The 27,214-nt window shown below is 42.3% G+C and overlaps 1 protein-coding gene across 3 annotated transcripts in view; it reads right to left on the bottom strand.

The window, feature by feature from the left end:
• Positions 1–5,760: 5,760 nt before the first annotated feature.
• Positions 5,761–27,214, bottom strand: part of SYN2 (synapsin II) — a 154,382-nt gene continuing 132,928 nt past the window's right edge. For 2 of the 3 annotated variants that reach the window (XM_062500556.1, XM_062500557.1), the window contains 4 exons: positions 26,329–26,478; positions 12,373–12,433; positions 8,319–8,580; positions 5,761–5,896 (listed from right to left, as the gene is read on the bottom strand). In XM_062500556.1, coding sequence (XP_062356540.1) covers positions 5,761–5,896; positions 8,319–8,580; positions 12,373–12,433; positions 26,329–26,478 — 609 coding nt within the window. Of the gene's footprint in view, positions 5,897–8,318; positions 8,581–12,045; positions 12,434–26,328; positions 26,479–27,214 lie in introns of those variants that run through there. The other variant, XM_062500558.1, reaches the window with a different exon arrangement.

Raw genomic sequence — 27,214 nt, forward strand, 5'->3', positions numbered from 1 at the left:
AATTCCAGTGGCAGGGCTTTTGTGGCACATCCTGCCTCTTACTGCATGAGGCTACACGGGTTTGGGACTGAAGGTAAAAAATAAATGTGTGTGTGTAAAGCCTGCCTAAAGATTGCCTGTGCTCGTGGCGCTCGGTGCAAAGCAAGGGGAAAAAGCAGGAGCTGGGCTCGAGGCAGCACAAAGTCTGAAGTACTCAGTGATGATAGATCGAGTCAGGATAGAAACCTCCTGTTTAAAGGGCCCAGCTGGAGGATTTCCATCATCCCTGCTCGCAGGGATGAGGTGTGTGCAGCAGCTCTCCCGGCAGAGGAGCTGGCTCACAGCTCCTGCACTCAGTCGCTTTGCCCTTCTGCTTTCTTTGTGTGCTAAAACCGCTCCTGACTTCAGGGGAGGAGACATTCCAGGAGAGAAGATGGGAGATGCTCATTCGATTTCAGCAGGTGGGAATTAAATGTCTCCTCCAATTTTGATTACCTGAAAAAGTTTTGCCCGACATCTCCAGTTCCCGCAAATGGAGCCTTCAGTGGCAGAAATTGATGGAAAATACCTGAGGGGAAGGGGAAAAGAAGCATCAGCACCTTGCTTTTCCTTACAACAGAGCTGCTAAGCCACATGAATTCTTTGGGGGATCACTTGACTGCTCTGAGTGACAGGAAAACGAAGCCCCCTCTTTGGGAGGGCACACTAGTGAAGCCCAGCTCTTGTTGATTTTAATTTCAGTACTATCCAGAGTTTCTTCAGCACTGCAGACATTCTGTGAGTGACGGAGCAGATCCAGCTGGGTAATTTTAAGTCCTTTCACTACATCACCTCTGAAAAGTGCCTGCCACTCAAACACTTGTAACAGACTTCTGAGAGGTAGCTCCCAAAAGAAAAAATAGTTAAATACCAGCCCCCATGCTCTACTTGTTTCTTTTCTTTCTCATCTGGAGAGAAGACAGTTCTTTGGTGTTGCCAGTGTAGGTGCTTTATAAATCTGCATGATTTTTTAAACAAAAATTCATTCCTGGTGAAAAAAGCAGGAGAAGAACACGAGCAGCTTTAATTTTTTACTACTTACTGTAACTATCTTCATGGTGCTGGGAAGTACAGGCCAGAGGGAGGCCATAATAACAACTCAAAATCATGTCTTCAGGTGAAAAAAATGGTTATTCCTCAGGGGTTATAAAGCCTTGAAGGAGAATTTGTCCTGGCAAACTCAAGTGTTGGATAATGTGATGTGGATGAGTCTTTAAACTCCACATCACCCTTGGAAGTACTGAGCAAAGCCACTGCTAAAAGAAAAAACGTCAGGCCAGTAAAAACCACTTTTTTTTTGTTTGTTTAAATTGATCCTCTTTCTAATTTTTTGTGTTGTAAATTGTGGTTTAAAAACTTCCAAACATGTCTCTCCTGGGCTGTCTTAATGTGAAATGGATGATGTTGTTTCTGTTGTTCTTCTTGGCTTATTTCAGATCTAAAGAACTAACCTGATACTTCAAATGTTATTTGAATTCTTTCTCCTTTTTTAAAAAAAAATTGATTTTATTATCTTTCTTAATCCTGAGTTAATTTTTGAGCTGCAGTAATTTAGCTACAGAGAGGTAAATCACTGTTTCATGAAAGCTGATGTGAAGTGGAATCATCTCAAGGTGGAATGGTCTTCCTCAAAAAAGAGGAGGAATTAGGGAAATTAATGGGATTTTGCAAATTTGGCTGCTAATTTGAATAACTGAATATGCATTTGGAAAACTAATCACTAATTTTAGGTACTTATTTTGAATCTTTTGATAGGAGATTACAAAATGATCCTTAAAATTTTTGCTTGTTTAGGGGTGCATGTCTAAGAAAAAGCCTTTCCTTATTGGAGACAGGTACTGTCATTCAGAACCCGGATCCATTTGTGGTGCTGCGTGTGAGGGTTTAGATGATCTCTCTTAAATTGCTCTGAGCCCCAAATCACTTCTAGTCACTTTTGGTATGGAAAGCTAAACTCTGCTAAGGATCAAACTTCGCAAGTGGCTCTTTGTTTGCAGCGCTGCCTTGCTGAACAGCTTTGCTTTGCCAGGGGAGAAGAAAGGCAGAGCACAATTAAACTGCTTCTGAATCCACATTGGAATAGTGACCAGGGACAGGATCTGGAATGACTGGAGAGGTTTGGGTTGGATATTAGGAAATAATTCTTCCCCCAGAGGATGCTGGCACTGCCCAGGCTCCCCAGGGAACGGGCACGGCCCCGAGACTGCCAGAGCTCCAGGAGCAACGCTCCAGGGATGCTCACTCAGGGATTGTTGGGTGTCTGTGCAGGGACAGGGGTTGGACTGGGTGATCCTGTGGGTCCCTTCCAGCTCAAGATGTAATGGGATGCTGTGCACAAGGGATGAGACAGCCGAGTGCTCAGACAGAAAAGGAAACTCAGTCCCAAGCATTGGCAAGCCATGTCCTTTTGGACACCCCTGTCCATCCAGCCCAGGATCCCACAGATCCCACCTCAGGATCCTGGTTACTGACCTATCCAGCCTCCTGCAGCCCTGCTGGGAGCTGCTGCTGCTAGACAACAGGAAATTTATCTGTAGCATTCAGCCAAAAAGTGGCAAGAGCTCCATCAGTGCCCAGACAACTGCAGTGCCTTTCCCAATTTCGTAACCAGGAACTTCCCTGGACGTGATCCGCTCATTGAGCCAGCACTGGCTCCGAGAAGGGGCTTTGTTTTTGTGAGGTAGGAAGTATGCAAGCTACACACAGTGTTTACAGAGTACCTCAGTACTATTTTGACTAATTTTTACTGGAGAGTTAGTGGTTGTTTCAAAGCTGGATTAGTCACTTTGACCATAATTACAATCTCTTGAAATCTGCTTCAGCATTTTGAATTGGCTTCAGGCCTAATGGTCAGAAAATGGCTCCATCTCAGTTTCAAGACTAAACTTGATTAGCAGCTCTTACAGCTTTTATTGTAGCTTTATTTATCTTGTAGCTTTCTTGCAGCTTTTCCCTGATTTTTAAGTGAAAGATGAATAAAGATGGAGTGCTGTGCGTAGAAACCTGTGGCACCATGAGCTGCCTGTGCATGGAAAGGTGCAAGTGAAAAACAGAAATGAGCCCCCAGGGACACCCAGATTCCCACTGGAATTCCCTCTGCAGCATCCCATGGGATAACTGGGTGCTCAGACCTCGCACACCAAGTGGGACCACAAGCCCTTTGAGACAAAGCAGACAATCCAAGCTTGAGCAGCCCTCCATTAAAAGTTCTTTTTCCCCCTGATTCTGTTCCGGGGGTGTGCTGCAGATTGAGATGCCTTAGCCAAGAGCAGAGCCCGGGGAGAGGAGCGTGCAGCAGCTTGTGTGTGACACTCCTTGGCACGCTGGCACTGCGGGGAGGCAGCGTGTTCTGCACACTGCGTGGGAGGAAACACCAGCACCTTGGATTGCATCATCCCCCGGCTCCTTTTCTTTTCTTTTCTTTTCTTTTTTTTTTCTGTTCTCCCCTTTCCTTCTTTTTTGTCTTCCAGATGGTAAAACAAAGGCTGTAGTGAAACCCGTTTTCTCCCAGGAAGAGGTGGGAGGGAATTTTTATATGAGCAAGAAACTTTGCCTCGAGTCGAAATCTGAGGCCTGGACTAATGAAGTACCTGTAATTCATATTGTACTAAATATTGCTGAAACCAGGCATGTACTAATCATGAACCGTGCCAAACTATGCATAATTACTATGCTTTCTCTGTAGCAGTAATTAATTTGCGTTAGCAACTTTGATTAATCTTTCTAATCTAAAAGTAAAGTGCTTCTCAGACATGAAAGGCTCTCCAAGTGCTCAGGGTTGTTGTTGCAGCCTCGTGGAGGGTGTTTCAATCCAGTGAGGGGCAGGAAGGGGACAAAGCTTAAAAAAATCAAAATCTAGCTAATATTTATGAGCTAATAACTAATAAAAAGAGCATTCTGTTTGGCCACGGAATTCATCAGCTAAGCTACAGGCTTCTGTCCACAGTGCACTCCTGCTGAAAGAAAAGAGAATCGTTGGTCAGAGAGCTTCTCCAAGGGCTGCTCCAGAGATGAGGGGCTGAGATCCCCTCTCACAGAGGGCACTGAGTCAACCCCGCAGTGCAAACTCACCCAGAAATTGATTCTGGTCTTAACCTAAGGCCACGTTCTGGGCAGGGCTGCTCAGCTCTGGTCCCAGGCCAGTTGTGGTGGTCAGTCCCACAAGGGCCAGCTGTGCTTCCTGGGGGACCAGGAGCTGCCCACTTTCCAGGAAAAACGTGTGCTGGGATCGTTGCCTGAGCCACCAGGTGTGAGCTCCTGAGTGAGCTCAGCTCTGACACCTCTGCACATTAAAGTTTCCACAGTTCACTGCCAACTCCCGGGCTCTGCACCCAGAGGAATCCAAGGCTGCTGAAAGGATTTGTGTCATCAAAAGGTGCTTGTGCTTCACCCAGGCTCTGTAAGCTGCCACATCTCCAAGAGGTAAAATTTCTGAGGCCAGCAAAGGTGTCTCTACAAACCCACTACAAATCCAAGTGGGTTTTTAAGCGACCTCAGCATTGCTCTTTGTCTCCCTCAGCTTTGTTAATATTAGTAAGTTGGTTTTTTCTTGTTTTCTCTGTTAGCACTGCTTCCTGGCAAGGATTGCATGTAATTCATGGTAAGAGATTCAGAATGACATGAAAATCATTTGGAAATGGGTAGTCTAGGGATTACTAACAAGCTTCAGTTTGATTCAGATAACTTTTGCTAAAATCTGCTGCTACTGCCTCAAAGTCTGGGATCAATTCTGTTTGCACAAGTCAGAGAAATATTTTTGAAACACACAACTCAGTAGAAAATGTAAATGTGATTCCTACAGTTTATAGGAGGGGTTTTTTTATAATGCTGATTCAACAAAGGAATTCATTGTGATAGTTTATTTTCTTACAGCTGTAGTTTGTGTCCAAATATTTTATAATCATAAAGCTACTCTCTTGAAATCAGTCAAAATAGACAATATATATTGATGTCGAAACAATCTTTGTAGAAGACATTTTTTTAAATCAGGCATGGGACTTTACATTTATTAGGAGGTGTTCACAAAAATAAGGGTAACATCATGCATATTCTTTGCAAGTAAACCCAGTTGTGGTTACAGTTTGGAAATAAATTCTTTAAGTAGACATATGGCGATACAGTAGTACATATACACTCTATTTATGACATTTAGTGTACTGATAACTCCCAGCAATACATCAGAAGTCCACAACCAGCTGATGGAAGGATTGGATAAGGAGGAAGAAACTGCTTCAATCTCTCACATTATTTATGTGGCTTGACAAGAATGTCAGTGTGAATGGCCTCCTGAATCTGGGAGGCCAGAACGAGTCAAGACTATACTTCTGCAGTACAAAACATTTACACACAAAATGCACATGCATTGCAATGCACTGGAAATGGGCAAAGTGAGGAGACACCCATTCCTCAATGCTTTATTAACACAATTCTACAAAGGGCTCTCAAATAGGATTATATACTTCAGTCACAGTAAGGCCACAAAATTACAATGGATAAGGACCTCAGAATCAGACATTCTGTGGGAGCAATGGAACCCTTCCTTCTTTTCCAGATATTTTTAGGTGTTCCTGGATTGGATCTCCCTCACCAAAGTCCTCCCGCTATTTATTTGTGTTTCTGTAGGTTTAACATATTGCTTGGTACAACAGTGAGCACAGTAGAGAAGGGAACTGGCACAGGGAGAACAAAACCTATGGGACATTCACGGCGGTGTCGGACTCTAGCAGGTGGACACGAAGCTGGCTAATCAGAAAACAGACTGGCAAAGGATTTCCTCAGGTTCCGGATGGTCTCGGCTTTGGCCTCGTCTTCGTTCACAGATGACCTGAAGAAGGAGGACTCTGTGAAGCTGAAGGCGTTGGTCAAGGACTGCGACTTGCTGCAAGACACAAACACAACGAGTTCTGCATGGTCACACTGTCCCTTCCTTGGGAGCACTCAGATCAGTGGTGGGAAGAGGGGAAATTCTCCCTGAGACTGGGCTTTTGCCACCAGCCTTACACAATCACGTACCCCTGACTTGAGAGTAAGACTTGAGAGTAAGACTTGAGGACAATGTTTCTTTCAAGGAACACGCCAGTGTTTTGTTCTCTTTCTACAGATCTGAATGGGATGATGTCAATTAGAGCCTTGGGGAAAATGTGGGCCTGACTACTAAACCCAAATCACAACCCAAGAGGGATGATTAATAATTGTGTTTTGGTGAGGCTGCCAACAGTTGTGCACAGAGAAAAAGCAAGTATTTTACAAGAGATTGTATCCTAAATTGTAATGTGCTCTCCCTCTCTCAAGATGTATTGAACATTAGATCCTTAATAGAGGCTTAAAGACGTTTTGTATCTTTGAAAAAAATTACCTCAAATCAGATATATTTTTTCTTTTCTATAGGCAGTGCCTGGCAATGGTACTCCATTCTTAGTGCTATCATGAAACTCCTGTCTAAGTTCCCATAAACATGAAAAACTTTACAAGGAAAGCAAGAAGGAAAATAGCTCAAGTTTAAAACTTTAACTCGTGACTTGTCAGATAAAATAACATCTAAAAAATAGGCCTGAATTGAAATAGAACACATTAATGAGTTACCAGCTCTTTACAAAGACATCCCTACATCAGTGAAATGAGTTAACCTGATTTCATTTTTATCTCAGTAGAATAGATTTCAGCTTTGGCTCTAGTAAAACTGAAGCACTTTCCTTATTCAGATTGTCTCAGACTCCTCATGGTTTGCAGCTTCTCTCCTTCTAAACTAATAATGTACAGCAAACAGTGCTGCAGGCATTTTAGGTTTTTCATAAATTATAGTTGTGCTAATGAGAATAGACTGATAAATGTTTGTTTGTACTCACTGAAAGAGGGAGGGTGGGAAGCAGCACTTGACTTGATTAGTAACACAATAAGTAGCCTAATTAAATATTTATTCACAGATTAATAACATGTACATACAGGTTAGGCAACAGCATGTGGGTGAATACAAAGCATACACATGCAAATAGAGTTAATCCTACAGGCAGGAGATCTGAGCCTTGGTGTGGACCTAAAACTGCTTCTGAAAGTTAGAAATCTGCTCTTATTATGGCTTGCATCTTAAAAACTTTCATTTCTCCTTTGTAAGAGAGACTCTTCTATTTGAAGAAGAGAAAAATTAATCTAGATGTGAACAAAAAGCTTGAAGGAGAAAGCTGGGAAGCAGCATGTGGCAGAGCTCTCCTGTAACTGTTCATAGTTGCTTTTCTTCAACGTCAGAAGTTAAGTTTCAAATCATAAACTGATTTCCATCTTGCTTTTAAAAATCCACCTCTCTGTTCTGTATCGTCTTAAATGATGGATGAATCAATTTGAGGTTTATGATTATAAAACAGAATAAAGACTTTCATTGTCCCAGGGAGGCAAGAGAAATACTGTCCTCTTTACACAATATTGTCATCCAGCGTATCTTTGGCACTAAGCTGGGCTCAGGGGAGGATCCAGGGTTGTTTCCCACCAGCGTTAGCATGGGAGTGGGTGGAACAAGGGGATCTGTGTTCCTTGGGGGAAACAAAGACTCCGTGCAGGTCTTTGTACATACCAGACTAAGGAGATGTGTCTGAGATTCTCCTGGCAGTGGTTGTGGCAGGGCTGCTATGCTGGAAAACTGCAAACCTCTGCTGATGCTTCCCTGAGGTTTCTGTTGGCTGGGTTTGAACTCTGAGGGGCATTTTTCCATGTTCCTTACTGGGTGCAGGTAAACCAGTAAGGAATCTTCCAGAAGTGGGACAACCACTTTTTTTTTTCTTTCTTTTTTTTTTTTTTTAGCTTTGTGCAGCCTTCTCTGGGCAGGGCTTGAGCGCTCAGGCAGTGCCACTGCGCGACCAAGGGCAGCATAAAGAACCAGCCTGGCAGCCACTGTCCAGCATTATCCAGCTTGGATTGTGCCTTTGGAAACGGAATCTGTTGTCTCAGTGGCTGCAAGGTTAAAAGTTGAACGAGATAAGACTTCCTCTTGGAGGGCAGGCTGACAGCACACCCAGCCCGTGAGTCAGTGGCACCAAAAGGAGGAAACAAAGACAAGAACGATGATGTTTTTTCAGACCTGGCTGGGGCAGAAATTGCGCAACGGGCAGACGAAATTTTGCGCGGCGCTTAGGATAGAACTAACTTCACTCTATTACCAGGGATTAAGCTTTTTGAACTATTTAACCTCATTTCAAACTCGGGAACAACACGTTCATTTTTCCCCCTGACTGTCAGACCAGCCCCCAAACCCCAGTCACACAAAAGCTGTGCGGTGAGGAGAGAAGAAGAACGGATAAAGCGACTCTTACTTAAGCTGCGGATGCGACTGAGGCTTCTGCTGTGGCGCAGGCTGTGGCTCTGGCTGGGGCTGTGGCTGTGGCTCTGCTTCCTTTGATAACCTGGAGCTGGGAGGACCTTGGGCCTGGGGCCGTGGCTGCTGGGTGGTGGGTCCGGGCGGGCGCTGGGGCTGCGAGGCTGCGGGCTTTGCTGCCTGCCCCGCGGGGAACACGCGCTGGGGCTGCAATGGCTCCTGGCTTTGGGATTGCATTCCTTGGGGTTGCACTGGGCCCCCTAGGTTCAGCACAAGAAAAACTTCATCATGTTATCGTTGCAAAGAGGCCTTATTTAGACTTCATATCCAACACTTTAAAATCATCCTCTCCAATGTGATTAACTCTACTTTCGAGGCAAAAGTCTACTCGCATGTGCTTGCATGGAGGCAATAGCACTGGTCACACTCATTAGGAGCTTGCTTGGAGCCCCCATGAATCAGCCTTAAAATTGCTAAATAGCACCCAATTTACCCCAGGTACCGACTTCAAACCAAATCAATGGAGTTACACCCAGAATAGTTCTGGCCCAAGTCAACAGGAGAGGCTGTGAGGTAACTGAACACAGCAGTAAAATCTAATTCAGCAAGACATTCGCTATTTTCTATTTGTGTAGTTATTGCAGTTTTCTTCCTCCATAGTCTTAAAACCATTTCTGAAATATTCCTCTTAGATTCACTCTTACAGCGGTAAAACAATCTCATACTGAAATTTTCTGGCTAGTTGAAAGTATTTTCATAATTTACTGAACCCCTTAGTGAGATATGTCAAGAACATTACAAGAAACACAAGAAAGTCACTACTAACTCTTTACCAGGAAGGCACTTTACTGGCAAACTCCTGCGTCAAGTGTGAAGCTACAACGTGCAGGAGAGACTCAGGCTGTGAAATCCATGGCTGAAAGATGCTACAGCATCATCCAGTGGGGGTTTTTTCTGCTTTCTGACTCAAATAATGCTGTGCCAGACACCAGGGCTTGCTGCTTCTATCTTAGCTCCCAGGTCTGACCGGAGTTTTCTGGACTGATGGTTGCTATAGCTGAATTTTAACTCTTGCACATGAAAATGCACTCAGGACACCTGACTTTAGGGGATAAAGGAAGGGATGACATTCTGAGTATTTGTTTGTATAATGCTTCGCTCAGGGTAAGAGCTGCTGTAAATATCACAGAGCACAGCTGAGCTAGACCTTCTGGATACCTAGGAATTTTTAGTCTTGCACACATACTTACTGCAAATAAAACACTTAATCTGCTCAGGTTTCTAAAAGCAAACCTTCACATCTAGATGTACTGTGGCAATACATTCTTTTTCTACTTTTAAATTGCTTTTATAGTTAACTTTCCCCTTGCTACATGAATTCCAGTGTGTGTGTGTGAGGACAGCATGTGCTAATGCCTCAGTGAGTTTTAACACAGTTGTAGCAGTGTGTTGTGGTGTAGAAAGATAAATAGCACGTACTGAATGTTAAGGAATGTGCCTTCATTGTTTATTAATTTGAATCACTTTTGTAGGAAATATTTGAAGGTGATAACATGGTCTTGCAACATCTTAATAAGGATCCTTTTCTTATTAGTCTCCTTTCACTCAATATTGAAAACCAGAAAGGTTTCTTTCCCCCACTTGTACATACAGGCTTGAATGCCAGAAACTTTACACTGAAGACAGATATAACTTTCTTTTATTGCACATTAAGCTGTACAAGAGATTTCACATAAAAGATATACTGCTGTCACATTTCCAGCATTTGCTCACTTTCTTGCGACTGGGTTGTACAAAAGGCAACAATCATGAAAGAAACTTTTACCAAAAATAACTCAACAGAACTGAACATTAAGCCTACACTGTAAAACATCTGTTCCCTGTTACCCACAATATTGCACCTAAGCATGCTGACATGCAGAGAGACATCTTGGCTTGTTTCTTGGCAGTGGGATGTAGGAATTGTGTGTGCCCCTGCGAATCCTTCCCAGGGAACAGGCTGGAATCCTGTCTGAGACACCCAGGTCTTCCACACACACGCACACACACAACGCACAAATGTCGTGTGAAAAGCACTTGTGAATACTGGCACTACTCCATGCAAAAAATACCAACTGCTTGAAAGGAAAATCAGTCATCAGATTCAGTTCTCCACCCCAGGGCAGTGTGGTTTGTTCTCTTTTAGGGTGTCTGGAGGAAAGGATTTGTGAACCTGATTTCTAGGTGGAATTTCCTTGATATAGAACAAAATAGCCAATGCCATCGTTGGAATGATCACTGACCCAGACAAATGCTGATCACTAAAGCAAAATATTCATGTAATTTACTGATAGGTAGTAAACAGTAGCACTTACCACAAACATTTAAATAGCTAATAATGCATACCTTAATTCTCATCTCACCAGCCAGCTCGTACAAATAAAAGAAACACTAAGAATGATGAGACTTACTGATAACTTTTTCCAGTGTTTGTAGGGAAAACAGACGTAGAACATCAGGCTGTTTTCCCTTTAAACATAATTGTTTGCACTAAACTAATGGCCACTACTCATCTTTGTACATATTCAAGATGAAAATTATAGTTTTGTGGCTCGCTTGCAACTCAGCTTTCTGGTATGCCAGCAGTGTGCAGCTTGTGATTCTAGGCTAGATTTCTCACAACAGATTAACTGCCTGCCTGTCTGTGGAGCTCTTACAGCATTGCAATAGAAATCGCTTGTGTAAAAATCACAAAGAATTTACCTACAGAAAATCTAGCAGTTGTCAGGCACCTTTTGTCAAGACCTTTTGCATGTTTGATGTCAAGCAGTTCTTACAAACCCTATTTCCGTGGATAATGTCAGGACCAGATTTTCTTTACAGCTCTCTGGATACTTGCAGATGTAAAATAGGAGACCTGAGTTGGTAAAGAAAACTACTGACATTTTTTGTTTTGCATTTTCTAACCCAGGATCCTCAGCTGGTTAAAGGTACCTTGGTCTGCTATCCCCTCACTTCTCAGTATTTGCAATGAAATGAGCTCTTACAGGAAGTTTAACAGTCCTTGAGGTACTTCTCACCAAATAACCTAGGATTTAAATCTTAGGTAAGTATAAGATTTTTTTGAAAGTATTTGCATTAGTTTTCATTAAAAATCTCCATAGATTACTAATTCAGAATGACAACAAAAGGTACTACTTAATTGAAATAGGATACATTAAATACTCACACTTTCACTGAGATATTGCACATAGGTGGCCCATTTACATAGCTTTGTAGCTAATAATTGAATGCAGAATTACTAAAAATATGAATACCAGTATGTAAAATAGAGGATATTTTAAATATTCCTTGGGAAGAACTGTATTTCATGGAGTCACCAAAATAGCAGACTTCCACTCGCATATAAGTAAAACTCAAAGGTTAATAAACTTTATAAAATTATAAATAAAAAGCCTCACTAGCAAATCCTAATCTAGACTTTTAAAAATATATCTGGATCACCTACCTATCGGTCATGCACACGCACAGAAAAATAAAGGCTATGAGTACAGTGTGCACACACTCACAGAGTAAGCAAAGGGACGGGGGCTTGCACCTCGGGGGGGTTGTACTGAACGATATCGAATACTCCAAAAATACTGTCTAACCATCCAGGATGTACAGTGGCACTGGGCTCTAGAGAGGCACATTCTTTGTACACTGTTGACAGCAGCCCTGCAATCACAAGTTTTACAGAGGAAGGTTGGAAAGCATTACACGCACAGACAGGAACAAGGAAACAACCAGACGGGAGAGTTGACACTGCATAGAAAAAACACAGTCCAGGTCAGCACTGAAACAATGGCAAATTGAACAAAACTGGGATGCTTGCATTAAGATTGTTTGTTTCTTTGCTTTCAATTTGGGATTTTGTTGTGTTTGGTTGGTTTTGTTTCTTTTGTTTTTTTTTGTTTTTTTTCACTTTTCATTTTTGCTTTAACCCTTGCTTTTGGTCTCAGTTATCTAAGTAGCCTGGACTTGTTTTGGTCCTACTGCAACGCCATTACAGTCGAGAATGTACTGTAAACAACCTTGAGGTGGTGGTCGCTGAGGTGGGATTTTGTTTGGCTCTGGCTCCTTTAGTGATCCACTCTGGAAAATACATTTGAAAACAGAAGAGAAAAAAAAAACAAACAAAATTAGAGTAGCTCGGTTCCAATTTTCCAGTAATTTGTCTTTATTTTCATTAGAAAATTCTTTATTGGAGGGGCTGAACATATACTTTAAATTTATTCCAGATACCATTTTTTAATTTAGTTGCTGCCTGACATGATATATGAATCCTGGGCTGGTCCAAGGCTGAGCTCTTATAAAAACTGGTTTGCCTTTGCAGCATGTGATCAGGATGCAGGGAGTGCCTTCCCAGCCTCACCTCCATTTGGGGAAGGACTTTATCCTCAGTTCCCAGCACTAGGAACCAATTTTTTGTACCTCAATGCTTCTGCTCTCCTTTTAAAATTTTTATTTATTTGGGTTTTTTTAGGACAGACTGAATAGGAAATGGATTTCAACGGATACCTTTGTGTAATTTAAGAAATACATTATTTTTAACTATGTTCACTTGTATCCAGAAGCATTTGCACAGCAGGAGTTTTGCCAGTGATAGTTTCACTTTGATTTGCTGGCTGTAAGTGGGGAGGGAAGTGGGCTGCTCCAGCTTCACTGTTTTGCTAAGCAAAATGAAAGAAGAAAGCAAAAACCACAGACAAATAATAAAAGTAATTGAAATTACTTCATGCTTCTCCATCTGACATGTTATTAGAAACACATGTAATACTTCACTTTTCAAAACAGGAGATTTATTTGGCAGCATCCTTTTCACATGGACACTTGTGAAAGGAGAAAGATGGGCCTGAACCAAAACCTTGGAGCAGAGCATCCTCTGGGAACAGGAGTATTTGAATCCAAACTTTGTCTTAGGCCCATCTCTAATATTTTGAAACGTGAAAGATGTTAAATCATTGGACGTAATAAGTTAGGATATTTTTTAAAGATCCAGAAATCAAATTGCAATCTGTCAAGAGGAAGAAAATGCAGAATTTATTAAAGCACAAATGCAAAATCAATTAAACACGTTTCTTGCAGAGTTTACTGGGGTTCTTTTCTGATAGGTTTGTATTTGATCTCACTCCTAGTGCTTTATTTACAAAATAAATCTTGCTCCTAGTGCTCTGAATTCCTGCCCAGCAATGCAGCTGTCGAGTTCTAAACAGCACAACAACTCTCCAGTGCATGCAGCTGCTGCAAGTTGCCGTCTCTGCTTTGTCTGCATAAATAAAAGGACACAGGGCTGCTCTTAAACTCTCATTATTCAGCATTACCGACCTGCAGGAGACCAAATGAGGAGTAAAAATGATCCACACAAACTCTGCTGCTTGATTTACCTGACCCAGTTACAGAGTTCCTGGTGAGCATCACTAAAGGGGTGAGGACATACAGAAAAGAAGAAAACTTTGTAAGGAAAGACAAAGCCACCAGAAAATGCCGCGGTGCCTCAGTGTGGGTTGGAGCCCTCTCTTTTCGTTCCCCTCCTTGCTCTGATTTCCAGAGCCCCATGCAGGAGCTGCTGGGCTCCCCTGGGCAGGAGCGTTTGTGGATATCCCGTTCCCTGCAGCATCTGCGCTTGCACGGGGAGTTCCCTGCAGAGCGGGGCGGGCAGCGCAGAGGGGAAAGGTGCACAGCAGCCCTGGAGGAGCTGCTGCTGCCCTGTCCCAGGGCTGGGTGCTCCTGGCACCCCTCGCTCTGCTCCCAGGGCGGTGGGACCCGCACAGAGCTCTGCGAGGGAAACCACCGAGACTGGGGCTTTGAGAACCCCAAGAGTTTCTTTCTGGGGGCCCAAACAGCCCACGTGACTTTGTTAGAAAGCGCACACCGTATTTTAGAATTGGAATTATCATGATGAGCACGTGCTGAGCTCCCTACCCTTCCAAGGGCCACGGCTCAACCCGGGGCCCTCTGCGGTGGCACGAGGTGGCCAGGGAGGATGAGTGTTATCCTTTTCCCACTAAAACGAAAAACTATGTAGGTAAAACTCATGCTTTATTTAGAAACACAGGCTAGCAGTTAAAATTCACATCCACTTTGATGCTAGAACAACATCTGCAGGGCCTCTGTCTGCCCCGTGCCCCGAGGCTGGAGCAAATCTGCCATTTGTTCTTGCACTGCAATGTCTCAGGTTTTATCACACAACTGCACTGACTCGACACGACAACACCAGCCTTTACGCAATCTGCATATCTCTCATCTCACCAAGAAATGATTTTATCCTAAATGAAGCTTTCAATAAACACTATAGGAGCTCACTAACCCTTCCCTCGGCTCTCCTGAGAGTTGAGAGCCCTGTGCATTTTCTCTTGAAGGTGTATTTCCCTCTCTCCAGTCACTGACTGCAGCTGTCCTGATTTACCACCCACACAACCTTTTTTTTATTATTTTTTTTCACCAGATATCACCTGGTGCTTCCAGGAACCTCACCCACACTCCAGGCCAATCACATGGGTATATTACTTTGGCTAATTAGCCAACCCACCCAGGCTGACCCAAAAAGTCTAATTAGCATTACATTCCTAATTGAGAAATCTTACTCATGGTTTTTCAATAGTAATCCAGCCCTTTTCAAGAGTCTTGCTTTCAGACAGTCAGAAACCTTGATACTTGATATTAAAGGCAGGCTTTGAACCAGCCTTGTTTGCTGCCCTGAGCCAAGACCTTTAATAAAATCCAGGCTCCTTCTGAAACACCAGTGGTTGGCAAATGAACTGCAGACTGTTCTTCTCACCTCTGCAAGGTGCTGCCAGAGCAGTTGTGGGAGCTCCTCTCTGAGCAGAGGTGCTGCACCAGACCTGTTCTGCAGATGGATTCACCCCTCTCGCTGATTTTCTGTTCTCCTTTGCTTCCCAGACTAGAAGTCACCCTCCTAGCACCTTTCTGTAGCACAAACATGTTTTCCTGTGCTGCAGCTCTGATCTGCAAACATGCTGGGTTCAAACGCTGCAGGGATCAAGGGTTAAAGGCAGGATTTTATCATGGAAAATGGCTCTGCACAGGTCCTCGTTTGGATGCTGAGAGCTAAAGAGCATAATCAGTGCTACAGGAGTGTGCTTGGGATGGTTTAGGGCAGAATCAGTGCTACAGGAGTGTGCTTGGGATGGTTTAGGGCAGAATCAGTGCTACAGGAGTGTGCTTGGGATGGTTTGGGATTACCTGAGTGAGATGTGGTGGCTGATGGCAGGAGGATCCCCTTTGGTTTTCATTTTGAGGAGCACAATTTTCACATCCCACCCAAATTCCCAAGGAGAAGGGGCTGCTGATGTTAACAGGAACATTCTGTAGGGCTGCCTAAAGGAGCTCTCCTGCTCAAAGGGGTTTGCTGCTTATAAAACTGCCCCCAAAAAGTCCAGCTTCACCTGGGGAAGCCTCCAAGCCACATGAATGCTTCAAATCAACTCCAGGGATTTCTCAGCTCTGGGTAGAACAAATGAGGATTTGGCTGCATAATGACCTTTAGGAATATTGGCTAATTACAGCCAGAGAACAAACCCCACTATTTATCTAGAATATAAATGTCTCTAGATGTCCCTGTGGCACTTCCTCCCTTTCCACACTTACCTGAAATGGTCTCCTTAGAGTTTTAGGGGTAGAACTGGCAGAAAAAGCTGTTTATTCTTAAAATAAGATGGTTTAGAATTTGATCAGGGCATTACTTCTTTTTCTACCTTTATATAAATGCAGATTGGATTCATAGACACTTGAATTTTGAGCAGTCTGAAGAATGTTGAAATGGGTGGGAGCAAAAGCAGCAACTTGGCAGGGAAATAGCCCTTGGGCAAAAGAGATGCTAAACAGAGTCCCAGCAAAAATTGATTTTGATTTGGCTGAGGTTGAAGACTTTGTGAACTGTAGTTGGAGCACGTAGAGTTGTTTTTGGGTCTTGTTTGGTTTTCTTTGTAATGCAAGGACAGGAGCTTTTCATAGGTATTTCAATATTTGAGGGGAAAGCCATGTTTTTCAGGTCAAGAAGGAGAGGGATCAATTGAGAGTTGCCAGAATATGAGCTAAGTTAGACCTCATAGAAGAACAGGAATAAATAGTAAAACACTTTAGTAACAGGAGAACTAAGAGAAAATGTGATTGCTAAGGAGAGAGGTTACAGAGAGAGTTTAAAGGAGATTAAATAGTAAATGAATGTTTGAAGTGTTATAGATTATGGTAAGCACAGGAGCTAGGGCGAGATGTCAGGTGGGATAAAAGCTGAAAATGAGATGCAGGTAAAAATGAAACATTCTTCATCTCAGAAATGAAAACCAGCTGACTCATGAAATAGAGAATTCCATACCAGGTCTCTCTAAAACTTGGGAATGGCCAAGTTACACTGGAGAAGGTGAAGCACTAATATTACATTGAGGTTAAGGAAGTGGCTGCTGAGGAAAAAAACAGTTATTGAACAAAAAATACTGGAAAGGACATGAGCGAGATGCAGAACTCGAGTAGATTATAAATTAATTAAGCTGGCACAAAGAAGTAGGTGTGTGCTGCTAAAACCTCTACATGATACTGGAAGAGTGTGGGGCTAAAACATCCTAAAGAAAGAATTAAATTGATCATTTGAGTTAAAAAAGAATAAAATAAGAAATTCTGGGCTAATGACATAAATCTGTCACAAAGGCAGAGCTCACTCACTAACTGAAATCTAATGGGAAAGATGTGTGCAGTGAAAACCCCAAAATCTCATCACAACTCAGTGCAGCCTTTGGAAGAACCAATCTGTTTAGTTCAGTAAAATAAAGTGGTTTTATAAAGACAGAAACCAAGCCAAAGGACAATGCAAACCAAGAAGAAATGTGTATAAACTGAATAAAACTGGGCTGCAAATAGGCACATGCTGTATAACTTAGCAAGGCAGTGAAATCCTGAAGTGGGGCATCCAAAAACACAGAACTTTTCAGTGACTTGTTGCTTCCTGCTCATCCCTTCAGTGTGCAGTGAGTGTGGCTGGGGTTTTTCCTGGTTTTTCTCAGACCTTCCCCTGTTCCAGGTGACTCTGGCTCAGGTGATTCATCTGCCCCATTGTGTGGCACTGAACAGGACTGTAAAGATTTTGCTATTTGCTGTTTTACATATTCCCTGTGCACTGAGAGAAATGGTGACAGCTACAAAAGAGAGATGAGTTTTAAAAGTCCACCTTCCTGTTGTCTGTGCAATGGGGGAGCAAGAGGAGAGTTCTCTCCTGCTTTTTACACATTTTTAGAGTGCCACTCTCCAGCCTTGCCCTCCTGCACTGGGGGAATCTGTGTGGAAAACACACAGCAAAAACGGGACCAAATGGGGTTTCTTCATGTTGAAGCTGTGATAAAGAATTCAAAAACTTAGAGCAGCTTTTGTTGTCCAAAAAACTTCTGCAAGGTGGAGTCTTCCCCTGAGTGGGTAGGAAACGACTGCTCAGAGCACAAAACAAGCTAAACAGTGAGGGTTTTACTTGGTATAGTATTTTAAAAATGCACTGAAAAGGCTTACTTTTTTTTTAACATTAAAGAGCATTCAAACTTTGATTTTACAGACTGTTTTCCATTGCTAGATAACTAATTACTTCCCAGAAAATAGCTTCCTTCTTGAATATTTTTACACGTGGTTTTAAAAATCACAGAATCATAGAATGCTTTGGGTTGGAAGGGACTTTAAAGATCATTTTTTCCAACTCCACCTGGGCAGGGGGCTCCCAGCAGAGCAGGTGGCTCAGGGAAGGTGAGCACCCCAGCAGGAGCTCGGTGCTGCTCTCATGGACACTCCAGCATTTTCCTTGAGACACTGGTCCAGCTGAATTCCCACTGTCCATTCCAGCCCTATTTGCTGTTATTCTGCCGAACAAAAAATAACCCCACTTCTTAGTTTGACGAGGTTTCTAGAGAAGGAGAACTTGTCAGGGACAATGAATTTCTGAAGTACCAACAGTTATTGGAATTTTTTGCTTCCTTCCATAGCCAGGCAATAATTGCAATGGACAAGAATGCTTTTAAAATTTCTTCTTCAGCTCTTTTATTGCTTGAAGAAATCAGATTTCCACTCGTGCTTTTAGAGCAGGGGCACAGCAGCTTTCAGGCAGCTCTTCCCAGGGAAAAGATTGTTGCTCACAGACAGGGAGGAGATGCAGAGTCTGGGATGGCAGCGAGCTCCCCCGTGTGCTGACGCTGAGTGCGAGGGAGCCGGGAGCAGGGGAAGAGCTCAAAGACACGGGAAAAACAGGGAAAAGGGCTCAGGAGATCCAGGAGAACATCCTGTGCCTGGCAAGGTGAATTTCCTCCCACCTTACAGAGGAAATTCCGCATTCACAGGGGATAAGGTGGGGCTGGACAGTGCCAAAATCCTGTGCTGAGGGTTGAAGTTGTGGGAAGGTTTTGATCCCTGAGCCCAGGGACTTTGGGTGATGCTGTACTGAGTCTGCTCCTCCAGTTTGAACACAAAAAAGGTTCCTTTGATGACTGTTTGGAAATAAGGGATGGCAAGTGGTCCTTGAATGAGCAGGAGGAGCTTGAAGTCTGCAGAACATCACCTTGAGCTGCAGAGATCCAGCGTTACTGCTCCTCAGAGCTGAAGCTCTCCCTTGGAAACCAGAGTTTGGAAAACGGGTGGTGGAGCAGCCTCAAGCCCAGTCTGAGAACCCCTATCCTGTGTTTTTAGGGTCGCAGAGCCGTGGGATGGGAGGGGACACGGAAAAGAGGCGCTGGGAGAGACTCCCGAGCCCTCCCCAGATAAAAGTGAGTTTCCGGGCTCTGGTAAGAACCAAACACAACAACCATTGCCAGCTTCTCCCCTTGCTCCTCGTGCTGCTGCTGCTGCCCTGAGCCACCCACGGGAGCTTCGGGGGCCGCTCTGAGCTCTGAAAAATCTCTGTTAAACGTTGAAAAACCCTGGAGGGGGATTTTGAAGCAGCTGAAGTCAAGTTTGCTCTGCTGGCAGCTCCAGAAGTCCATCCCCACATTCTGGAGTTGGAAGTGTCTGTGTGTGAGCATTGCTTATTTTTTTTTTTTCCCATGGACAAATCAAGAATAATTGAGAAGAGCTGCTCTGGGTTTGGATTCTTCCATAATTTCTCTTGGTGCTTCTCCTTGTTTAAAGATTTTGACACACGTTTAGCACATGGTCCTTATTGAAAATAAACCGTGGCAGGGATTTCTGGGGAGAGGGGCTGAATTCCTGCAAGCTGAACATGGAGAAAAGCCAGCCCCCTCTGCTTAAGAGGGTATGATTTAAAGGTCAGAGAAATCAAACAGAAAAGTCAAGTGAAGATGGAATAATAACAAAAAAAAAAAAAAAAATAGAAACACCCACCATGGTGGGGAAAGGAAGGGAGAACAAGGAAAAGCCTAAAAAAAATTAGATATTTCTGTTAGGTTCAGCTTAAATAAGCTAGACCAAAGAGTAAAAATATATGAAAAATAAGATAAAATAATCAAAGGATGTTGTATATGATATAAGACAAAACAGAGAGGTCCAGCCTGGGTTCTCCTGTCCTGTTTGTGCCTGTGGTAGCTTTGCCCTGCTCTGTAACCATGGGATCACTGCTTCCCTTGCTCTGATTTGGAAAAGGATGGGGTTTGCTCCAGAATGGAATGAGGAGAATTTTTTTCAGTTTCCAAAAACTGCCAAAAACTTTCCAAGAACTGTGGGACCAAACAGCTGCTTCTCACAGAAGTCTACCAAGAACAGACAGGCCACTCCATCGTGGTGGGCTCAGGAGCACTTTAAACCCCAAATATTTTCTTTCTTCTGGAGGGGAGGGACCTTGGAGTGTCAGGATTCCAAATTCCACCTGCAGATTGTGAGATGATCAGGAGATCATCTGGCAGGAGGTAATAAAAAGTTAGGAAAAGCATAATTTTGTTGTGTGAATAAAGACAAAATGAGAATATTATTGCTAATATGTTTAAGAGAAATGCAGAAAAGTATCTATTAAGTAAAATACTTGGGGTCTTTTTCAGTTTTACCAGCACTTTGTAGCTTTCTGAATTAAAAAAATCAGGACTGAGGCTGAAGCACTGGATCCTACAGACAACAGAGATCATGAAATCCTCCTGGGCCTGAAGCCTGGCCCTGCCAGGGGCTTTTTCCTTTGGGATTCTCTTCTAACGGGTACTTTGTGAGCAAATTTTTATCTTACCAGGCTTCTGTTAGCTTTTCTGCAGAAATCATTTCTTTTTCCAGGTACACTGCTGGGGATACTCATTCAGTATAGAGTACTTGGAAATTTAAAAAAAAATAAAAATCAAGGTACACCCAGAAAACTTTATTTCATTTGTACAATTTTCTGTTGATGTCAGTGGAAATTTTGACCAAATAACCCTAAATCTTTAACAGATGACCTGTAGTGTATTCTATAATCTGAAGGCCATCAGGAGGGCACCCTTGGTTATTTCGTGGTACATTGAAGCAAGCTAAGCAGGATAACCATTATCAGGGTTTTGATTAAATCACCCTCCTTTTATGGATACATTCATGGCTAAAACCCCAGAGTGATTTATCCCCAGTTATTTACCTGGGACCTCTGTTCAGGGGGAGACTCAAAACCAGTCTGAGCAGCTCCTGTGCCTCCCTTGGCTCTCACTCCATCTGCTGGTGCAGGAGCTCAGCAAGGACTGAAACCAATTATTCTCACTTTCACTATGTCAGTGAAATTCCTCCTCAGTTATTTATATGTTGTGTCCTTATAGATATTGAATGCTTTAGGGTTTATTTTCCAGCATGAACTTCTTGTTTCTGATATATTGCAATACCTGCACGTGGAGTTCAAATATTTAAAAGAAATCAAACTTTGTTGTTGAAATGGGGACTGTTTCAAATACATGAACATCCCTCATCCAGCAGCTCCAGCTGAGTCCTGCCTCTGTTGTGGCCTCTGTCCCTCACATGCATCCTGAGCAGGGATCGTGTTCAAAGGCGGACAGAACCACCTCAGTGTAGGAAAAAAAAGTCTCCATCATTTTATATTTGTGATAAATAAATTTTCCTGGATGAACTGTGCCTCAAGTGTAGCCTTTTACAAGGATGTGGTGAGCTCAGGCTCCCACTTGTTTATTTCCTGCTGCTTTTCTTAATTCCCTATGTTTATACTGGGATCTGAAAGAGTAACAGCTGTTCTTATATTTTCACTAGCATAAAAACTAAGAGTTTAAAAACCCCTTTTGATTAAAAGAAGCACACACAGATAAACATTGTGTGTGTGTGTGCATATATATATGTATATATATAGTTATATATGGGCACGTTAAGGTAGACTATTAAAATATATTCCATATTAAAATAATAATAATAAAAAGAAAGAAATGCATTACAATAACATGATGAAAAATTTTCGAGTATGGAGCATTTCTGATTTGTCAAATATATAGAAAAAAATAGATTTTGAATGTGATACAGCTTATGGAATAGGACCTAATGCCTTGTAATAATAAATAATAGGCAAATCCCCAAGTCACTTATTCCAGAAGAGAAGCCACAAGGTGTCGCTGGGATGCAAATAACCAAAATACTGCAGTAAAAGGGCACCACCCCCAGCAAAAATGACAGTTTTCAGAATGGCTTTTGACTTAAATAACCTTTAGATTGTGTTGCATTTCAGATTTCAGTGTGATTTCTGTGCCTCAGCAATATTTTTCCCTGCTCTTTGTCAGTTGTGATGCCAACGGTTTAGACTCCCTACCAATATATTTAGGAAGGCCTCCACAAGAATCCTGTAAGTATTTTAACACAAAATGTAATTTATCTTACCAAGGACTATAATTTAAAAGGACTTTTATGGACAGTGGACTCATGCTGAATTCTCTATTTCCAAATAACTCCATGAGGAGATCCTTCCCAATTAAATGTCTTCCCTTCAGCTAAGATCAGACCAAATAACTGGATTTTCTGGTCATTGCAAAAACTTCAGTGACTGGAAGCAAATTGCTGCTTATCATAAGTAGTTTCCTTTTGAAAAGCCCCACTAAATCCAAGAGATGAGAGGGAACAGAACTGTGGCTAATCCTATGGAAACCCAGCAATAGCAAATTTGCTGATGGTTTTTCTCCCTAGAATTCATATTTTCTGTTATTTACACTACGTCCACACATGGTTCAGCTTTCTCTCTGGACACGGAACAATAAACCTGGATGAATGAAGTCATGTAAGGGGTCAGGGAATGGAGAATACATTGGTTTTATTATTGTTTTTTTAGCACTGTGCCACTCCTTTCTTTGACACCAAACAGAACCAGGATGTAGCAGGGAAAGATCTGCTCTTTGTGATGTCATCATGTCATGGATATTGTGCCCCTGGAGCACAAACTCCTTCCATCTTTCCTTCCATTAAGGAAATAAATCCCTTATTCTTTCCTGGCTAATGCAACAGGACGGAATGAACATTTTCCTAACAGGATTTCCCTCAGCTTCAGCTGCTCACACACCCTAAACATTTGCATTTTCTGGTGATTCTCATGGACAGTGTCATTTTCTCTGCAGAATTTCCTCCAGCACAATCCACCTCAGGACCTGACAGGCAGCTCTGAGTGGGCGTTTGACCATTTCTATTGTTTTATACACAAATTTAATGGTCAAGGAACGAGCCAGCTCCTGCAGAGCTCTGCAAATCCAGATTCACTGGGTAGTTTAAGCTATTTTCTTGATTTTTAGGAAAAAATTGAAAAATATCTTCTCTAAAGACCTGTCAAAAGTAGTCAAAGAGATTAGAAAAGACAGAAATTTAGATTTCCACAGTTTTATTCCCTGCAACTAGAGCAGGTTTGTTTATGGAAAACTTTTAAAATCATATTCCTAGATTAAATTCTATTCTCAGCATGGTTTGGGGCAAAACAAACTATCATGATTTAAATAATAGAAGCAACTTCATTTTTGAAGGATTTTTTTTACCACAACAGGTAGAATTTCTGTAAGTCCAAGTCTCCTCCTGCCCAACTTCTCTGTTCACCAGCAGAATTTGCTACAGGGTCTGGGCAAGAGTTTGCAGATAAATAAACAGGTAACATAGAAAGCATATATTTGAAAAATGGCTCCATTCAGATATTTCAGATTTAATGGGTTTAACAATCCCCGGGCATGCCCCTGTGAGGTTTCCCTTTGGAATTTGCTCCCTCTGGCACCTGGACAGGGACAGCTTTGCCAGCCTTCAGAGCACTGCAGGGCCAACCATCCCCACCAGGACTTGGCTGCCCGGTGCTAAACAAAGGCTGATTTTCCCAATCATTGATTTGTTTCCTGATGGATGCTTAATTGGAGTGGAGCTGACCACAGTGGGCATTTATAAATTGAGGCATGTTTTTATGTACAATCCAACCCAGTGCTGCAGTCTGGACTAAAATAGAAACATTTTTAAAACCCGCAGAAAATAAAGACATTCAGAGCATGGCACATCTGGAGCTGTGTTATTGACCATAGGCTGCTCATTTAAAAGCAGAAGTAGCAAAACCCAGCAATTACTCTTTGATATCTTCAGTACTTTGGTTTCTACACTTGCACAGAGTTGATTTGGGATAAATTAATTACTGGCTTTGAATTTTGTGTCACCTGCAGAAATGGACATTGTCCTCCTCCCCTGCAGATGAAGTGGATGTTTCTCAAGAATAGGAAATAATTTCTCACATTAGAAAAGGAGAAGACTGTTCAAACGTTCAAACGAAAAGGACAGCTTTGTTTTAACAAATTTATTTTGCTCTTAGCAAAATCCAGTTAAAAATTAACTACACATGAGGAGTTATCTGCTTTAAATGTGTTTCATTATTTTCCTTTAAAGCTGGGAAGATTAATGGGTATTTGCAAATGGAATTTTCAACAGAAAATCAGGTCGCTTTTACCTGCCCTAAACAAGGCAAATTTTAAGAGTCTGGTTAACTGAGAGGAAACCCAACAGATATTGCAAATATTCTCAAGGAATATCTCTGGCTTTTACAGCATTTTTTTTTCTCAAGTGCCGCCCATAATGTAAGGATAGGCTAAGGAAAAGAAAATTAATGTGGAATGACATCTTGTTGCCATGAGCAAAGCCTGAATCCTTCAGGAATAACCTAAACTAAACAGGAACCTACCAGACATCCACCATTATCTCTGCATTCATCCAAAACTCTGGTTCAAGAGCAAAAACCCATTTCCACGGACGTGCTGAGCGACAGCAGCGACTGAGGAATTCAGGAACCTTCTAAAAATGCTCCTTGGATTCTGTTCTCATTCTGGACTCAGGTGGGCAGTTTTTCTTTGGGAACTTTATTTACATCCATGAAACAGCCAGTTCCTTTGGATAACAGCAGTAACAGTAAATGCTGCTCCTCCCCTGGCTGCTCTGAAATCCAGGACAGCCTGCCCAAAACCTTGCATTTTTTCCCCGAAATGTGAAATATCGAATGTGAATCTATTCATGAGACAGCCATGTCTGCTACTACTTTAAATTTTGATTTATGTTGACTGTGTGTTGGTTTGGCACTAAAGACAACCCAAGGAAGTGATTTTTTTCTGAGACTATTGACTGAATAACTCTGAATTTGACTCTTTGATTCATTTTAATATCTGGATAAACTGTTGCTCCTAAAAGGAATTATTTTGGCAAAAGGTGATTTAATTTTTCCCCTTCTTCTTTCTCTCTCAGTGCCCTTTACAATGGATTTGAGTCATGTTGGATGGAAATTTCTCCATTGTATGTGGTTCTGTGGCTGAAACAATTTTGTGCTTAGTTTCAAGTGGCTGCAACATAAATAGAAGCCACACCACTTATTTTTTCATGTGGAACTGGGTATTTTTATATCTTAAAGCATGATGAGATATTTGAAGAACAAATTAGTCACTCTGCCTCAAGAACTGGTCTGTCTGAGGTAGGCCACAAAATTGTTCTCAAATTGTTTACCTGGTGTGGAGCCTGCTGGGAGCAAAAATAGATCCTTGATTTAAGCCTGGCATTTAGCTATTTAGGCTTGGTAATTCCTGGCTTACCGTTTGGTAATTCTGGTGTTCAGCTGATGCCCGTGGAGTGCAGAGGTCCAGGGCAGCACCAAAACCCTTAACAGGTCATGGGCAGGGTGCATTTGATTCGATTTCACCCACAACTTCTCTGCACAAACTGTTCTAGTTCCTTAGCACCCTCATTGTGAAGAGTTGATGTCTAATCTAAATATCTTTCATTTTAAAACCATCCCCCTGCCGCTGGTTAAAAGAGGGGTTTAAAAGTCTCTTTTAAATGCAGACCCCCCCAGGTCACCACTTGTTACTGGCTTCTATTTAAACACCCACCCAAGCCCTTACCCATCAAATTCCACCCTAAAAATCCACACCTCTCCCAGCGTTTCTGTTCTCAGAGCCTATTACAGAAACCCACGCTCCCCAAAGTTATTAAAAGGATCAGTACAACAAACCCCACAGCTTTTAAGCGTGGACATGGAAACACAGAGGTGATTCCTGGAATCCAGCTGGTAGCAAGGCCAGTGGCAGAATTCTTCATCCCTACACTTTAACTGTCAGGCCATGACAGATAAAATAAATGAAATTATCTATTTACAACCTTTGGCCTATGTCTTCTACCATGCTGAAGATATTTCTGGAGTTTCCTGGATTTCTAAGGTATTTTTGTGAATTGCAGCACATTAAAAATGATTATAACATAATTAATTTCTCACAAGAACAAGAATAATTCAGTATTATTTTTGACATCCTCAGGACAAGGGTTTTCTATGACAGTGCTTCTTAGTATTTTTGTGATTTTTTTTATCTGTAGGACTGAAAAGAAACAAAGTCTGGTAATTCCCTGAACCCACAGGCAGAAACACAGCAACACTTGCACTTCTTGATTATATCTGGAGACAATCTCATTGAGATACAGCAAACTGATAAAATGTGTCGGTAAGTTCTCCAATCCTTGAGGTTCCACAGGTGTCCGAATTCTTGGAGGAAAACTTTGAGCTTAAAATGATAGAGCAAGATGCTCTATTTAAACTTAATTTTAATTTCATTTTATCCTACCTGAGGCTGCTGAGTGGCAGTGGGTCTCTGAGGAGATGGAATAGGAGTTTTGGACAACATTTGGTTCATTTTGCTTACGACTAACTCGGTGATGTGCTGCCTGTCTTCAGCCTGGTGCTCCCCAATCAGGGGCATGGCACAGTCCATCACCTGCAAAATGCAACAGGACATCAGTGCTGGGAAGGAAATTCCTCCTCATCTCTGCAGGAGGGCAGGGTGTGTATTTACAGGGTGGCTTTTAGCAGAAGTGCACAAGAGTTACAGGAATTACAGGTATTCCATCAGAAAATAAACAGCAGCTTTGCAATGCCTTCCCCTCCCATCTCCCACAAAATGGAAAAAGAAAGAACCTTCCAATAAAAAAAGGTTCACTTCACACCTTTGGGCACACACTTTGGGAACAGCAAGAGGAAGCACAGGGCTGATAATGAAAATGAGATTTCTCAGGCTGCCCAGTGATCTGAAGGAATCGTTCTCCTGGCTCAGCTGAAGGTTTCCTCCCTTCCCTGCTTTTGTGGCTCACACCACATTCACGAGGTGAATTACAACATGGAAATGCAGAGTAACACTTCAGCTTCCCAGCAAGTTGTGGAGTTTTGGTAGGGAAATCTGGATCCTTTTACTGATTTGTGAAAAACTTTAAATAACACCTTGTTATTATTGATAACCTTTTTTAAAAAAGTACTGTGGCTGCAAGTAATAAGTAAGAATTTCTACAGGGAAAGCAGGATGGCAGAAAAGCAGATAAAAATGGGCACATTTCCATTCCAAACATGACAGGTTACTAGTGCTCGGTGGTTATTTATTGCAGCCATTTTGATGAATAAAACTAATACTGAATTCTGCTACTTCAGTGGGTCCCAAGCATTTGTTATTTCTCCAGAAT

This window comes from Cinclus cinclus, chromosome 12, assembly GCF_963662255.1.
Source record: "Cinclus cinclus chromosome 12, bCinCin1.1, whole genome shotgun sequence".
Taxonomy (NCBI): Eukaryota; Metazoa; Chordata; class Aves; order Passeriformes; family Cinclidae; genus Cinclus; species Cinclus cinclus.